Below are 16,563 nucleotides of genomic sequence, written 5' to 3'. Positions count from 1 at the left end.
CTGCCCTAGTCTCTCTCTTTATGGGCATTCCAAGACCTGTTAACTCTCCCCTCCCTGGCTGTTTTGCTTCATCAAGTTAGCATCTCCTTTCACTCAAACTGGCCGACTTAGATTTTAAGATTTCTTGGGAGGGACACTATTACTCCCACCTTAAGGAAAGTGTCTTACACACTGACAATGCTAAATAACATGTTAAAACAGCACGTTATCAGCCTACTTATTAATAAAGGAGTACACAGAAGCCACTGCAATAATCAACTGAAGTAGTCCCCCAGGACTAATTAAGACACCATCCTTCACAAACTTCATTAATAGTAAGGGATAAGAATAATTAACCCCCAAAGCCACACACACACATAAAGCACCCATCCACCCCTGTGATGGAAAGACGTTACTTTAAGTTCTCAGTATTTAGTAGAAAGAAATTCACAATTTCTCTAGTGTGTGAATATTGGTAACCACCAAACCGAAACCTGACTTACCCTCTGGGCAACATCCGTGTCAGATAAATGACAATAAAGAACAAGTATTTGAGCATAGCAGAGTGCTAGCAGAGAAAGTGAACATTTAAAGCAGAAAAGGCAAACATGGCAGGACAGCTCAGCTGCTGAGCCGAACCACTGGCACTAATTTAGCTGCTAATATAGTGAAAGAGGAAGCAGAGGTGCAGTCACAGAGTTATGTCCCTCTAAACTAACATGCTTACATCAGATACGAAGTGTGCATGCACCCGGAAGCTCATACCAAAATATAAACTTAGTTGGTCTTTAAGGTGCTACTGAAGGAATTTTTTTATTTTGCTTCAACTCAGACCAACACGGCTACCTACCTGTAACTAATGCTTACATCAGGATAGCATTGAGGGGTCCCAGACCAGAATGCCTGGCTTTCATGGGAGGAAGAGAAAGGAGGAAATATATAGCTGGCATTTTTTGTTGGCTTTCGTCTGTCTCTGAGAGACAATGGAGTACGTCTCTGGAGTTGAAGTCAAACTGCTGTGTTAGCAGGACCGAAGTGACCTCCCCAGAGTGTTCTAAACTATTTCAACATTGCATTTTTAAATGGCTGTAACCCGCCCTGATAATAATACCACCACAAAAGTTGTTGTAAAGTGACGTAAGATCAATCAACTTAAAATGCTGAAAGGTGAAATAATTGAACTTTAACTGTTCCTGAACCAATGTTTGGTTCCATGTGCATGATGGAAGGTTAATCTAAGTATGCCTACTAACTAAGAACATTTACCCTCTTTTCAATTATGAAAGCAGCTGCAGATGAATCATTCATCTTTTCTAAGGCAATTTTCCAGTAGCTGGACCATATAATCGTCATGTATAAATATCAAGACACTCCAAAAGGTTGATAATTTGTCCGAGACTCTGCTGAAGCCAAGGTGAAGTAGGTGCTTTCGTCCTTTGTCCCTGTAGTAGACTCCGGTCCTAATGGCAACACAGCATTGCTAAAATGCTTTTATATTGTGTAAGACATTTTGATGGAATAAAAGTAGATACTTTAAAAGAGAAGTTAGGCTTAAATTGAGCGAACTTATAAAGAACCAGGAATAATCTTCTTATCAAAATAGCCAGCAGTCAAACGGCTGACTAAGGAAGATTTAGACAGCCTGCCATTTAAAATTGTTAAAATAAAAAAGTTTCTTCTGTAAAAGGAATAAAATACTTGGCACAGATTGTGTAGGAATACATGGCTCATCTTAAGTGGAGGATTTGGCAGTCATGTGATGCCCACGACAACAACTGCTGTAGCTCACAGAACACTGCCCCACTTGAAATAATGTAAACAGCTACCACCTGTGCCCCTAAGTATACATGGGGTAAATTATTAATATAATCATTTAGGATTTTAGGATTTCAATCTGCTAAATATGGCAGCATGAAGAATTTACAGGCATAGGGATTTTTTATCAAGTTTTTTGCCACACTGACAATGGGAGCCAATAAAATATTTTATTGGGGGGGGGGATTTTCAATTTACAAAGATTTGGAGCTTTACAACATAGCAAGTCAACTAAGCAGGATAATAAATTAATGTTTTAAAATCCAGTCTCCTAAACCTGTATTAACTAAACCCAATGTGAACTTTTATGGTTGCACCTGGGATTAAAACAATAGATAAAAATTATACATTCACCTATCCTATATAATAAAGTCCCTGTGTCTCTGCATCCAGATTCCGTGTGTCCCATTTTCCGCGCTACTGAGCATGTGCCCCACGGACACCGGGATTGGACGCAGAAACTAGACGCACACAGAGCCGGGGGGGCGGAATGCGGTTCTCTCTCCTTCAACGGCTTCCCCTCCAAACTGCCGTTCCGCGCCTCGCCTCCCGATTAATGGCGCGAGGAGAAGAGGGGAAGGGACCGTGAGGGATTGAGACGCGAGCGCGCGTTCCCCACTGCCGGCGGGGTGTTTGTGTCCCCGCTGCCGCCATTCCCCACCCCCACCCCCGCATCCCAACCCCTCCCCCACCTGGCGTGTGGCGGGCTCAGCTCTGGGTGGGTTGGGAAAGGCGAGAAGGAGGCTGCTTTTCCCCTTTTTTTCTCTCCTACGCTCCCCCCCCGACTACCAGCAGCAAGCGGGCGTCACGCACACACACGCACTCTCTCCCCCCACCCCTCTGCTTACCGTTTCCCTCGCGGTGCAGGGTCAGAGGCAGACAGAAGCGGGGACAGCGCATGGGGGGGGAGGAAGAGCAGCCCGGGGGGGAGGAGATGTTTGACAGGGAGCAGGGAGGGTGGCGGGTGGCAGCCGCCCGCCGCCCGCCCCTCTTTCCCTGCTCCGTGAAGCATCTCCTCTGCTACCCCGTGCCTCCGCTGCGTTCAGCAAGAAGCCGGTGGCAGCAGAGGGATGCTGCTCATTCTTCCCCGCTAACCCTTCGCAAAAGCAGGCTCGAACCCAGGGGGAGGGCAGGAAGGAAAGAGGGCCCTGGCCGCCCCTACCGTCCCCCCTCCCCTGCCTAGGCATGGACCGTAGCAGCGGAGGAGGAGGAGCAGCGACAGAGAAGCAGCGCTGGTGGCAGCTCAGGAGAGTCCCGGCACGTGTGGGTGGAGAAAAGAAGGGAGGGGGGAATGGGCGAGGGGGATTGCATGTTCTAGCACCCGTTAATTTAACGGGCTTCAAGATACTAGTTATACAATAAACAGACTGCTGTTTTCAACTTGGTATCCTGATCTCACTTACAGCTGCTTCTGATATAGTAACTACTGTCTCCTTAAGACCATCTACTTGGGACTTTCCCTGTTATAAAGGTAAAGGTAAAGGGACCCCTGACCATTAGGTCCAGTCGTGACCGACTCTGGGGTTGCGCGCTCATCTCGCATTATTGGCCGAGGGAGCCGGCGTATAGCTTCCAGGTCATGTGGCCAGCATGACAAAGCCGCTTCTGGCAAACCAGTGCAGCACCTGTTATAGTATCATATAATTGCAGAGTTGGAAGGGACCCAGAGGGTCATCTGGTCCAACCCCCTGCAATGCAGGAATCTCAATTAAAGCATCCATGACAGATGGCCATCCAAACTCTGCTGAAAACCATCCAATTAAGGAGAGCCTGCCACCTTCCGAAGGAGCCCATTCCACCGTCACAGTTATTACCATCAAAAAGTTCTTCCTGGTGTTATTCCTTTCTTGTAACTTGAAGCCATTGGTTCAGGTCCTGCCCTCTGGAGAAGAAAACAAGTTTGCTCCATCTTCCAATTGACAGCCCTTTAGATATTTGAAGACTGCTATCATATTGTCTCTAAGTCTCCTCTTATCTAGGCTAAAGATACCCAACTCCCTCAACTGTTCCTCATAAGGCTTGGTTTCCAGAGTTCTTCTGATGTACATTTAAACAAGATGCTTTTCATATTAGTGTTCTATCACTTGATTATCTTATTGGGTCAAGTGTGTAATTTCTTATGGTATAATAAAACATGACTGGCTATTTGCTCTGGAATATGCATATTGTACCTCATCAAATTATAACATATTTAATATATTTGCATGTATGGAGACATATTTATTGGCTAAGTGAGGTTACAGGGAACCAGACAGAGGGCCTTCTCGGTAGTGGCACCCGCCCTGTGGAACGCCCTCCCAGCAGATGTCAAGGCAATAAGTAACTATTCTACAGTACTTTCAGAAGACAGCTGAAGGCGGCCCTGTTTAGGGAAGTTTTTAATGTTTGATGCTGTACTGTTTTTGATATTCGGTTGGAAGCCACCCAGAGTGGCTGGGGAAACCCAGCCAGATGGGCAGGGTATAAATAAATTATTATTATTATTATTATTATTATTATTATTAAAAATAAAGCATTTGTTTTGTACTGTATATTTTATGCACTGAAAATATTTTTATTACGTTTCTTAACACCCCATAAGACATGTTCTACAACTCCCATCACCTCTGACCATTGACCATAATGGCTGAGGCTGATAGGATGTGTAGACCAAAACACCTGGAGAGCACCAGATTTGGGAAGGCAGCTATAAGAGCTGTTGATCGCAAAACCAGGATCGTGGGTTGCCACTGCAGATATATATGCTTCAAATAGCAACTTAACTGCTTTGTGTCCAGTTTCTAATGGGTTTCCTGCTCCATTCCACCTCTCTGAACCTTAATCTAGTCCTTATGCTGACTTGACTGCCTAGAACATTATTCTGATATGAACATTTTGACCCCAAAATATTTCTTACTAACTGTCAGGTTTGATGCAGCTGAAATAACTACTCAATAAACCTTGGTTTTGCAAAGGCCAATTAACCTCCAATAACACCAGGATGGAAAAAAAGGAATGCATTCTAATCTTCAAACCATAAAAACCTGCTTGTGGGAAAATACCACTGAACAGGCACTTATTTTACGTCCTTCCCTATTCAAACACTTTCTTGGATAACACACTAGGGAAAGAAATTCCACTTAAAAATGTTTTTTACTTAGAAGATTAGAAGACTTGGCGCAGGCTGAGGAGAGAAGCATGGAATATATTCAAAAGAGGTAGTAAGGTGCGTAGGCTGATTCCTTTGCCTGAAGTGACAATTCTCTCACTTTCTTCCTTTGCTCAAAGGAAACACATTTTTTGTGCACTGGAGAAAGGAGACACTTAAAATCTTTCTTTTTAATGTTTTCAATCTCCCTTTCTCTTGTTTGGTTTTAAAGATATGTTCTTTCTATTCCCTTCCCCAAAGCTTACCTGTACCACTTATAACAGCTTGCCATGGCAACTAGAGGAAATGATTACCTTTCGCCACTACTTTTAGCCTAATAATACGGCTCTCTTCAAGGGTTTCTTTAGATGCACTCAAGTAACCTTACTTCTCCTGCTGTACCAGCCCCTATACAAGTGCAGCTTCCAATCAAGGAAGAAGACTTTTCTCAAATAGCTCAAGCGCTGTGTAAGCAGGATTTAACAGGATTCCAGGATCCATTTCAGTTTTCAAAATATATTCTGAAATGTAACTCCTGTGGGTAACAGGAATAGTGCCAAAAGTTATCCTGAGAATGTTGAATGGCATGTCTGAACAAATCCATGCTGTGAAGCAGTGTTGTTTATTTTAACAGAGCTAGTCTTTGGATTGCCATCTATGGGTGCATGTAGATGGGACATTTTTCAATGAACTTCCAGCCCACTTTAGATTAACAATTTTTAATTTATGTAAAACACTTAAGCCTAATCTCTCCAAAGGAGTTTTTCAACAGAATGAAGTAGCAACAGATAAGAGCCAAAAATAAGGAAACGCAATAGAAATCAAACGAGAGGACCAAGGCAGACAACTAGGCCTTTCTGAACAGCTAGGTTATGGAACTGCCCGGATAAACCTCATTGGCTCAACAGTGGTAGGGCGGATGCTTCTTGCAACAGATGCTCTTACTTCAAATGGTATGGGGGTACAAAGAGTAGTAACCACCCCACTGAATGTAAACAGAGCAAGGTTCATATAGAAGAGAACATATTTGAGGCACGTGAGTCTTGGACTGTGAAATTGTACAGGGAATCTTGCTGGTATTTGCTGGAGAATAGGACAAAACTATTTCCTGCCTCCCTACATCCACCAAAAGGTTGGCAGCAGCACCTGCAATAGTCACAGCCTCTGAGTCATGAAGATATAGAGAAAGTAAACGGGGGAAAGAGAAGAGAGGCGTAAGAGGAGACACAGGAGGACATGTTGGCAGGGAAAGTAGAAAGATGGAGAGAAATGAGAGGTGGTGAGGAAGGTCTGAGGGCCAGAAAACCTCCAGTGGCGAGTTTACAAGAGTTGAGAAGGAATTCTGAGCCAAGGAACCTATGCTGGAGTAAAGATGTGGTCCTGTAATCAGGAGGAAATAAAACATGCAACAAGCAGAATCAACGATGACAAGAGCACCAAGACTTGTAAGAGACAAGCTGGGATTCTGAAGATCCTTGAGACCTATAATGGAAGATTACAACAATCCTGATAACAAGTTAATTTTCTGCTGCTCTACATCCCTATGTTTTATTTCACTTTTCATGTTGTATTGTCCTTGCTATTTATTTATTTATTTATTTATTTCGTATACTACCCTTCATTTGTAGATCTCAGGGAGATTCACAACATAAAAATGCAATATAAAAACACAATATACATAATAAAAACAAGAATAAAAAACACACACTACAAACCAATAACCTCCCTTCAAGATATTTTATAGTAAAAGATTAATAAATGGAAACAAATAAATTTGATAATTAGCTGCACTGGGAGTCCAGCCTGTAAGCAGAACTGCAGGGTAGAAATAAGTAAATAAATATAACAAGCCCGGCAGAAGGCTGGGCTGAACATGCCTCCTTAGGACATTAGTTTTACATGTACAGAGTGTTTTTCCCCCCATGGGAGCAGAGTCAAGCATGCACGTCCTCCTTCCCTTATACATAACACAGCTTGCAATTGGAAAAAATTGGAAAAAATTTCTCAATCAACTATGTTGAATGCATAAATTGTGCATAAGTGAAGAATAGGTAATAATGATATTTTAATTCGACACACTTACTATTTTAGTAATTCACCAGTTCTCTTCCAACCGTTTTTCAAGATTGGATTTTGAGATTTGAGAAGCAGGAGTCAAATCAGGAAAACTTCTACATTAACTCACCAACACAATAGGAGCCATGAGAGAGATAACATTCATTAGTTATCTGAACATCAGGAGGCCCCTAGGCTGGAAGACAAACTGTTCTGTAATATTTTGGATGTCTTGAAGGAGTTCTAGAATACACCAATTAATCAGAGCTGACTTTTTAATTTACTATGACATATTGTAATAAATAAGATTATTAAAGGGAATCTAATCCATCTGGTATGCAGAGGTCATGATTTAATTAGGATTTTATATATCTGAAATTAAACTAGGAGTATATGAAATGCCTAAAAGTAACAGAAAACTTTGATTAGACTTTTACCCACTATTAATAATGCCCTATTTCCTGTTCCAGTGTCTTAATAATGTAATTATCCTGGAGCAAACCAGAACTGGGTATATTTTATTTATTTCAATTTGAAGTCTACCCAACTGCTAAAGTTCAGGACAGGTTTAGAAGTTTTTGTCAACAGATAAACACCAGATTAAAACAGCTCGATTGAGAACCTCTGAACCCTTCTTCTAGCACTAAAAACAAACCCTATCACTGTGAGTGGCAGTGCTGAGTCAATTCTCTAAACATGCTTCAGCAATCACAGCTGAGGAGTGCAAACAGGTTTCATTACATTGGGGAAGGATGGAGAAAGGAGTTAACAATGACCGTTTCACACAGAATCCAAATGGCTGCCAGGGACATTGTGCCTCTCCAATGCTGATGACTTCCTGAAGCAAAGGGGACAGGTGTATCAATGGAAAATGGCACACAGTGGGATATGTATTCCAGTTGCAGAGCTTGAGATGGTTTAAATACTAGGCAGCTGCCTAGGGTAGCAAAATGTTAGGGACAGCAAAAGTAGAAGGGCAGTGGAATTCAAAAGGTTGCAGAATTCATAGGCACATGACAGACTTACCATTGCTCCATGGCAAGGCGAATAATAGCATATTATTATTATTTTTAGTGACTTGCTTACAACACAATAGTTTATGGGAAGAAATGTTAGGAGCATATGTGGATCTGATCGGCTCACCTTGGTGATTGCTGCTGCCCTGGCACACTAGCATTTTGGAATCAGCTACTGATGAATGTTGTTGTAACAAACATTTCTTACCAACTGATAAGTTTTCTCTTCCTATGACTGGGAAATTGCTGCTAATTTATATCTGTATATACTCTTTGGTATTTGTAGTTTTTTTCCTCAACTGTTGGTGGAGCTGGGAATTTGTAACTCTTGTTTGTGTAATTTTGTATACACTCAAAGCTGGTTTCAAAACTGGAGTTGATAGTTCTATTCTTTTTTTTTAAAAAAAATCTTAGTTTGGTTTATTACATGGCAAAAACAAATTATCTGGTTCCCAGTATGGAAGGCTGAAAAGGAAATCCAAACAAACAAGGAGGTTGTATCTCCAATCACAACCAGATGAAAGGAATTCAAGCACCAAACTGAGACTGAAGCTGAAATGAGTTTTACATACTGTCTCAAAAGTTACTGGTTTGAGGAACATAGCTTGAACATAGAAGACAAACCAAATAAAGTACTTCAGATCAAGAACTGAAAACAAATGAATCTGAAAATGCTACATTGTCTACAATTTTTAACTTTAGTGAGCCTGCCGCTTGGCCTATTTGCAACAAATTTTGGTGGAGCATGGGCCAGGACCAATTCAACAATTTGTGTTTCCTAAGGATAATAATCCACTGAAGAAAATTCTCATTCTGTAATTATACATGGACACTGGCCAATGAGAAATAATTAATCACCAATGATGTCAGTATTCCATATCAAATAATTGTGTTCTGTTTTGTTGCAAGCTGCTTACTTGTAACATTACTGGAACATCACGATCTCTTTGTGATAAAGGAACAAGAGATTGGAAAAACATACCTGCTATTTCAGAAGGACACAAGAGAAGTAGTGACCATCTGAAAAATTTTCACAAATGGAAAGAAGCTGAACTTCATATTTTAAAAAAAAATTGTTGATGAAGAAAACATGCCAAAAGAAAAATACTGGCAACAACAAATTTTAGAATGACATTTTTTTTTTAATGAGAGCTCTTGGTTTACACCATTTGACCTCTTGGAAAACACATGAAAAAGTACACACATCTGGTAACAGAAGGTTTCTCAGATTTGATAAATATTTAGCTGTGCCCAACCCAGTTGTGAATCAGCACTTGTGTACAATAAGGAACAATGAGACACATGTTCAGTGTATTGGGAAAGAGTTAATTCAGCTTTTATACAATGCCATCATAGAAAAAATTCTTTCAGCATCTTGTACTGCTAAGTACTTTGCAATCTTTCTAAACTGAACATGGAATGTAAGCCAGGCATCCCCAAACTGCGGCCCTCCAGATGTTTTGGCCTACAACTCCCATGATCCCTAGCTAGCAGGACCAGTTGTCAGGGATGATGGGAATTGTAGTCCAAAACATCTGGAGGGCCGAAGTTTGGGGATGCCTGATGTAAGCCACGGTGAGCAAATGACAATGATTCTTTGCTTCATAGATGTAGCTTTTGACAATAACCAACCGGTTAACAAAAAGAAACATATGCATTCATACCACTGGAAGAGACACGTGGTGTTGATATTAGGGATACTTTATTTCAGCAGTTGGAAAAGATGGAACTACCTATTGAAAAGGGTAAGACAATGGCTTAAATATGAAGGGGAAAGAAAATGGCATTCAACATATAATTCTGAATTATAGTGCACATTCCTTAAAATTTGTCATAGTTGATACTGCTTTCGGAAGGGTTGGAAGATTCAGAACATTTGTACGCCATCTGGTGGGATTTTATTTCTTACGTTTTAGACCTTGATGCTCAATATTCACCATGCACCTCAGCTCAGAAAATATGGTTGTCTTGATTTATATTGCTGAGCCACCATTCTCCTTTTTTCATTTTGTGTTGCTTATTTGTGTCTTATATGGCATGATGTAATGCCCTGCTACTGCACTTTTGGGTTGTCAATGTCAATAAAAATTTGGAAAATAAAAATAAATGCTGCTGCTAAGTGTCGCTTGGATAGCGCAAACATCTGACTGTCCTTTTCCTACCAAACAAGAAAACAGTTGTGCAACTTCCAATATGTTTTTGTTCTTTCTATGAATTGCTGTTTTCATAATGTTTTATCACTTTTTGTGAGACATTTCAAGCTATATGAGGGAAGACCGAGTAATGAGGCCTTCCTGAAATTAGCATCCCTATGACACAATGGGGCAGGAGAGAAGAGAACGATTCTTCAATAAAGACAAAGTCTCCAAGGAGCTCTCCCATACATTTCTATTTCATAAACAGTTGAAACAAGATTTTCGATTTGATATGAAGACAGGCGGAAGGTAAGAAAACAAAAGGGCAGAAATGGAAAATAAATACAATTAAATAAAACTCGAATCAAAATACTTGCTGTCAAGGTGAATGCATACAGTATTTTCAAAATGCAACAGTATGATAGATGGCATTCACATAAAAGACTTGTCCAGCAACACAGGAGATGATAACATATCATCAAATGCTCTGAGAAATATACCGTCTCAGCTCCCATTTATTGCTACATTAACAGTGGAGCTCGCACATCAAGGGAAAACCCAAAAAGTGTCAGACCATTTATATTTAAACATAAAGAAGGAATTTAAGTAAAGTCTGGTAGAATACTGCAGAATATCTCAAAAATGATGAGCATGGGGAAACTGATGTAAAATATTAGTTTTACAAGTTCTATACTTAACATGCTTTTCTCAGGACATAATAATTCAACATTAAGCTGTCTGCTCTTACAAATAGGATTTTCATAAACTCAGGGAAAGGCTAGAGTCTGCATTCCTATGTACTAAAGCTATGCAAAAAACAAACAAACAAACAAACAACCACGAAAGTAAGCTTTACCTGTAGATCCTTGATCTTTAGATTCTTGATCTAATTTGTCCTGAACACTATGGCTAGGAGGACCATGAACCATTTGTTTATGGTAATACAGAACACTTCAGACCCCATAGCACAGTATGTATCTTACCAAGTTCTTGATTAAGAAACCAATATGGAATTTATAAGAACGGCTACAATGCTTATTTTAAGTCTTTCAGGACATTACTAGCAACTTCCTCTCCCACTGGACACAGCAGATGGAATTAGCATCTGGTCCTTCTTCAGTACAGGGAGCCCAAGAGATAATGGCCAGCTAGGAGGAAATTGTACTCATTCCCCAGACAGCAATCAAAGCAACTTTGGTTCCAGAGATTCTAGTAGGCACAACACTAAGAAGACACTTTGAATTAAAGTCAGATCAACAGTTTGGAAGGAAGCCCAGAAAGCAGATACTTCTGAAGTGAAGTAAGACCCAGCATGGTGTTATATGTTTAGGAAGATGGGCTTATTATCTAGTCTCCTTCAAATTAACAGTTTAAGAAAGAAGCAATCATGTAGTGAAAGCATGCTACTATACAGAATAGAAGTATGCAACATATGACATTAAATTATACAAGAGTACAGAGGGAAACTGCCACTAACTGTAGTGCATTATGCTATAGATTTCCAAGTTTTTATCTTCAAGATTTCACAGCACTTATGTCCCTATTTATCAGAAGATAATTTGAGTGGCCATGATCTCATATTTCAAACTTCCAGTGAAAAAGTAATTGCATCCAGCAGAATCTTACAAATAAGACGGTGTACAATTGTGCAGAGGCACATAGGATAAGAATCTCATTCAGGCGCCCTTGGATATTTATATATGGCAGAGTTTTAACACCCAGCTCTTCCCCCAGGTTCAAGCACAGGGTAGTTTTTGATACAACAAAGTGTGAAACAAATTATGAAGACCACTATGGACTTTAATGCAATTCAACAGATTGTAATACCACAAAACTGTTAATATGGTTGGTAATTCAAATAATACCGTATGCACTGCCCATAATGCCCCAAAAGCTAAACTACTAGGAAGAGACAGGCCTCACTTCTTCAGCATTCTATGATATATAATGTCACATCCAATACAACAGTTTTTCAATTAAGTTTTCTCTTTATGGCATTCTAGCAGTGTAAGTGGATATTACAGCAAATGCTGCAGCAAATATTACATTCTCTCAGCCCTATTCCTTAACTGAGAAAATGTGAGTGTGTACTGCAGCCAAAATTGCATTGATATCAATTAAGACTTAAGCACACATAAGTTGATGAAGAACTGTGGTGTGAGTTTTCAATGCAGTATCCATAAGGAACTAAACAAAATCAGTGATCTTTAAAGAACAAGAATAATTACAACTGAAAAGTAAAACAAAATTCTCTCAGTCTTCTAAAGTGATAAAACTGTTTCATATTCATAATCAGGAACTGATCACCTATGCTACTTTTTCTAATTACACAATATAATAAAGTTTTAGATAATATGTTCATATATATATTCACAATTAAAAATATATAGATGTATTATATTAGAGAGAATTTGTTTTCTAGTCCTCAGGGAAATATACCACAAAAGAGTCTGAGAAATAGTGATCAAATTAGCTTAATTACTCCATGTCAACTTGATTAGTCGCTGTTCTTTAATGGAAAAGCTGCCACTTGCAATTAATAGCAGTTGGTGCTGGTTCAATTGATTGACTGTCTACAATGAACGGAACATGATAGGAAGTTTAGCATTATCTTACAGCAATTCAGTAGAGAAGTCTTGTCCCAATGGTACATAAATCTGAAGTACCAGAAATTGCTGGATCAGTCCAACTAGAAAAAGAGAAAAGAAATACATAAAGTACACCCTACACATATTATTTAGCATTCCAGATAGAGATAGGAACTTTATTTCCCATGGTTGTTGCAATATATAAAAAGAGGAAAAACAACAGGAGGAAACCAAATCAAGCCGCAATAAAAGGGGATACTGTTCTAAACAAGCAATTGGTGGCTCAGGTGGAACTCCTACGAAAAAGAGATCTAATTACTTTATTTACAGTTTTCAGTACGTTGACAGCAGACACATAACTCTACAAGGGCACATAAAAACAAATCTAAAAATTCACAGGCATGTTCCAGCAAAAGCATGTGGTGATTACTCTCATAGATGAGAAATCCAAAGTTTATTTGAACCACTTAAACAATTCACCACACAATAGAATTCAGATTAGGACAGCTGGGGGCAACTGAGGGTTTGTTCTAAGCTGGATGTCTAAAACAGAAATGTAAGCTCAGATGGGAAAGCAGAAAGCCAAAGTTTCTTGCAAAAATCAAAATCCATTTCAGGACAGAAAAAACAAAATGATTTTGATTAATAATGGCCACAGAATAATTTTTTTAAAAAGGGAGGGGGTGGAGGTTTCTGTAGTTGTATGAACAAGAATAGCCATGCAGTACTACTATCGTATTATGACCAACTGAATGAATAATTGACCAACCCCATTCTAAAAAACAAACCCTTCCAACTGTCTTAAGACCAGCTGATTGTGATCCTTGATGTAACTGATTCATCAGCCCTAAACAACGGATTGTGTTACCCTATGCTTGGATCTCTATTTTTAAAAGCATGATCTAGACCAGGGGTTGTCAACCTGGTCCCTACCACCCACTAGTGGGCGTTTCAGGATTCTAGGTGGGCGGTAGGGGGTTCTACGGCACAAGCTGAATCCTCCTTCCATCAAGCACTGGTGGGCGGTAAGGAAATTTTACCATCAAGAAAGATGCATTAATGGGCAGTAGGTATAAAAAGGTTGACTACCCCTTATCTAGACACAAAGAAGCATTTCAGTTAAATGTGTTGCAAACTCTGTATGAGAAATCGGGTTAGCAGAAAAGAACTCCACTGCGCAATCTGGTGTTAGTGTCAGAATGCATAAATACATATAAAGCGCTTTTTCTTTGCCAATGTTGTTGTTGTTGTTTAGTCGTTTAGTTGTGTCCGACTCTTCGTGACCCCATGGACCATAGCACACCAGGCACTCCTGTCTTCCACTGCCTCCCGCAGTTTGGTCAAACTCATGTTCGTAGCTTCGAGAACACTGTCCAACCATCTCATCCTCTGTCGGCCCCTTCTCCTTGTGCCCTCAATCTTTCCCATTTTTGCTTTTCCCTTTCAGTGTCTTTAATAGTTAATAGATATGCAGCTGTGAATTTTGTGTTTTAACTAAGAAGCCTGTTTAACTGGGTTCAATGATTTAAAAAATTATTTAAGGACTTTGGTTGTGTTTTGCATTCATTCTATGTTTAAATTCCTCTGAGAACTTTGCTGAACTGGGAGTATATAAATGTCATAAATTTACTTCCTGGTAAGCATAATTGGGACTGTGGCCTTGGGGACAAGCCTCTTTAAAGCAGTGCTGGGAAACCTCAGGCCAACCCATTTACTCATTTTGGACAACCTCTGAGGTATGGCACTGCCATACTATGGCAGCCCTATCAGATTATTTTGGACTCGCCACATCCACCTTTCATGGGCCTGACATCATATATGACATTGGACACAGGAAAGTTCAAGCTACACGCTACAGCTAAAGGAAGAAGAAATCAATGTGCTCCTGATTCTGCCTTTGCAGCCAAAAGTTGACACTTCTTGAATTTTACACTTTTTCGCGCACAGCGACACAAAGGCAGAGAATTCAAGAACTGCTGACTTTTGTCTGCAATGAGGAGTCTACAGAGTGCACTTCTGATTCTTCCTTTGCATCCCTGGCTTGAATTCTTCCTTTCAGGCACGGCTTGAAGTCAATCCTGGGATGCAAATGAAGAGCCTGGGATGCAAAGAAAACTTCCTTTGCAACCATGGCTTGATCTTTAAATCACCTGTTGTCATATCACAGTTTGCCTGCTGAAATGAAATGCTGAAGAGCCACTGTCACTCAATTTAGACAGCACTGAACAGGATGGACCAATGGTCTGACTCAATAGAAGGCAGCTTCCTATGTTCATATCCCAAAGGTTTTTGTTACAGGTAGGTAGCCGTGTTGGTCTGCTGTAGTCGAAACAAAATAAAAAAAATTCCTTCCAGTAGCCGAATTGCCCAGGGGCTAAAGGCAGATCATGCTTTTTTAAAAAAGAAAGAAAGAAAGAAAGAAAGAAAGAAAGAAAGAAAGAAAGAAAGAAAGAAAGAAAGAAAGAGCTAAAGGCTAACAAGAGGGAATGAGTGTGTTGAAAGGAACCTGCTCAGCAGCTGATTGCAAGAGATTGGGGAGGGAGATAAAGGAGCTAGCTCCCTTCCCACCCCGTCTGGCCCCATGCCTAGGCCTCAATTGTTGTCTGCAGAGGGAGACATGTGACTGGCTGATTAGAAATGGGTGCCTTTCCTTTCCTAGAGAAGCTGCAGAAGTGTGAGTTGAACCCCATAAAAACAGGATTTTTCCCCTTTGCAAGAAATCTCAGCAACTTTGAGCTGATCCTAAAAAAATCACCAGACTATATACAAGGGTTTGGTGACTTCTGATCCAGTGTATCTGAAGAAGTGTGCATCCACACAAAAGCTCATACCAATAACAAACTTAATTGGTCTCTAAGATGTTACTGGAAGGAATTTTTTAAATTTTCTTTCCAAAAGTTTTTGATTGCCTTAATTCACACCAAAAAACTTCTTTCAAGAGCACTCAATAGAACAAGCCCGATGTCTTAAGTTTAACATAGCCTAAAGCAATTTCTCCAACATTTGCCTGCTGTTTACTGATACATTTTTGCTTTCAGTTTTAAAGCCTAGTTTAATGTTTTGGTTTTAAATATGCGATAATTGACCTGCAGAATAAATCTCTAAATAAATACAAAGTGGTAAGAGTCAGAATGACTCTACAGTTCACTGCAAAATCAAGGGAAATGGTAATTCAAATTTAAGCTGTAAACACAAAGATTGCAACAATCTTAGTAATTAACAATTCTCAAATTAAGCCTGAGCACTTTGTTGTAACCCTGCCAACATACAATTCAAAATTCCATTTCTCATTAAAGATGCATTAAATATTTAGAGATCTGAAAATTTTACAGCAGAAATTTAAAATTAATTGAACCCATAAACATTAATGCAGTAGCACACTTTAAAGCGCCTCATTTCTCATATAACCAGTGTTTGGAAAGTTAATTTGTAATTACAAAATACTATCCAATAAATATTGGAATGCTCCCTTTAACCAGAACATCACATGACAACCAAATCACATAGCTGAAAATGGCAAATCCCAATCCAAGATACAGTTCAAATGGCAGTAAACTTTACAGTCGGTGCCTAAATTTCACAATGGTAGGTGTCTATCTCATTTCAGCTGGTAATGGATTCCAAGGAAATGGAGCTGCAACCCTAAAAGCCTGGTTCCCATGAGCAATTAAGTGCACCTCTGTGGCAAATGGTACACTCATCAGTGCCCCATCTGAACAGCACAGTTTCTGGGCAGTGAGATATTGTGAGACAGTCTCTTAGATGTATTAGCAACCCAAGCTGGCCAATGAAGCTCCTAGTTACTTGGACCACCTGTGTCTAAAGTGACAAAGACTGGACCTGGAGCA

General features: G+C 39.9%; 1 protein-coding gene across 8 annotated transcripts in view; it reads right to left on the bottom strand.

Moving 5' to 3' along the window:
- CFAP20DC (CFAP20 domain containing) overlaps nucleotides 1-16,563 on the bottom strand; it is a 147,120-nt gene that overhangs the window by 108,392 nt on the left and 22,165 nt on the right. For 7 of the 8 annotated variants that reach the window (XM_035106799.3, XM_088662618.1, XM_088662621.1 and 4 more), the window contains one exon: nucleotides 12,744-12,816. The exons of the other annotated variant lie outside the window; for it this stretch is intronic. In XM_035106799.3, the coding sequence (XP_034962690.3) occupies nucleotides 12,744-12,816 (73 nt within the window). The remainder of the gene's footprint in view (nucleotides 1-12,743; nucleotides 12,817-16,563) is intronic. 8 annotated transcript variants of the gene reach the window in all.

The sequence above is a fragment of the Zootoca vivipara genome, chromosome 2, assembly GCF_965207765.1.
Source record: "Zootoca vivipara chromosome 2, rZooViv2.hap1.1, whole genome shotgun sequence".
Lineage (NCBI taxonomy): Eukaryota > Metazoa > Chordata > Lepidosauria > Squamata > Lacertidae > Zootoca > Zootoca vivipara.
This window is presented reverse-complemented; position numbering and strand designations above follow the sequence as displayed.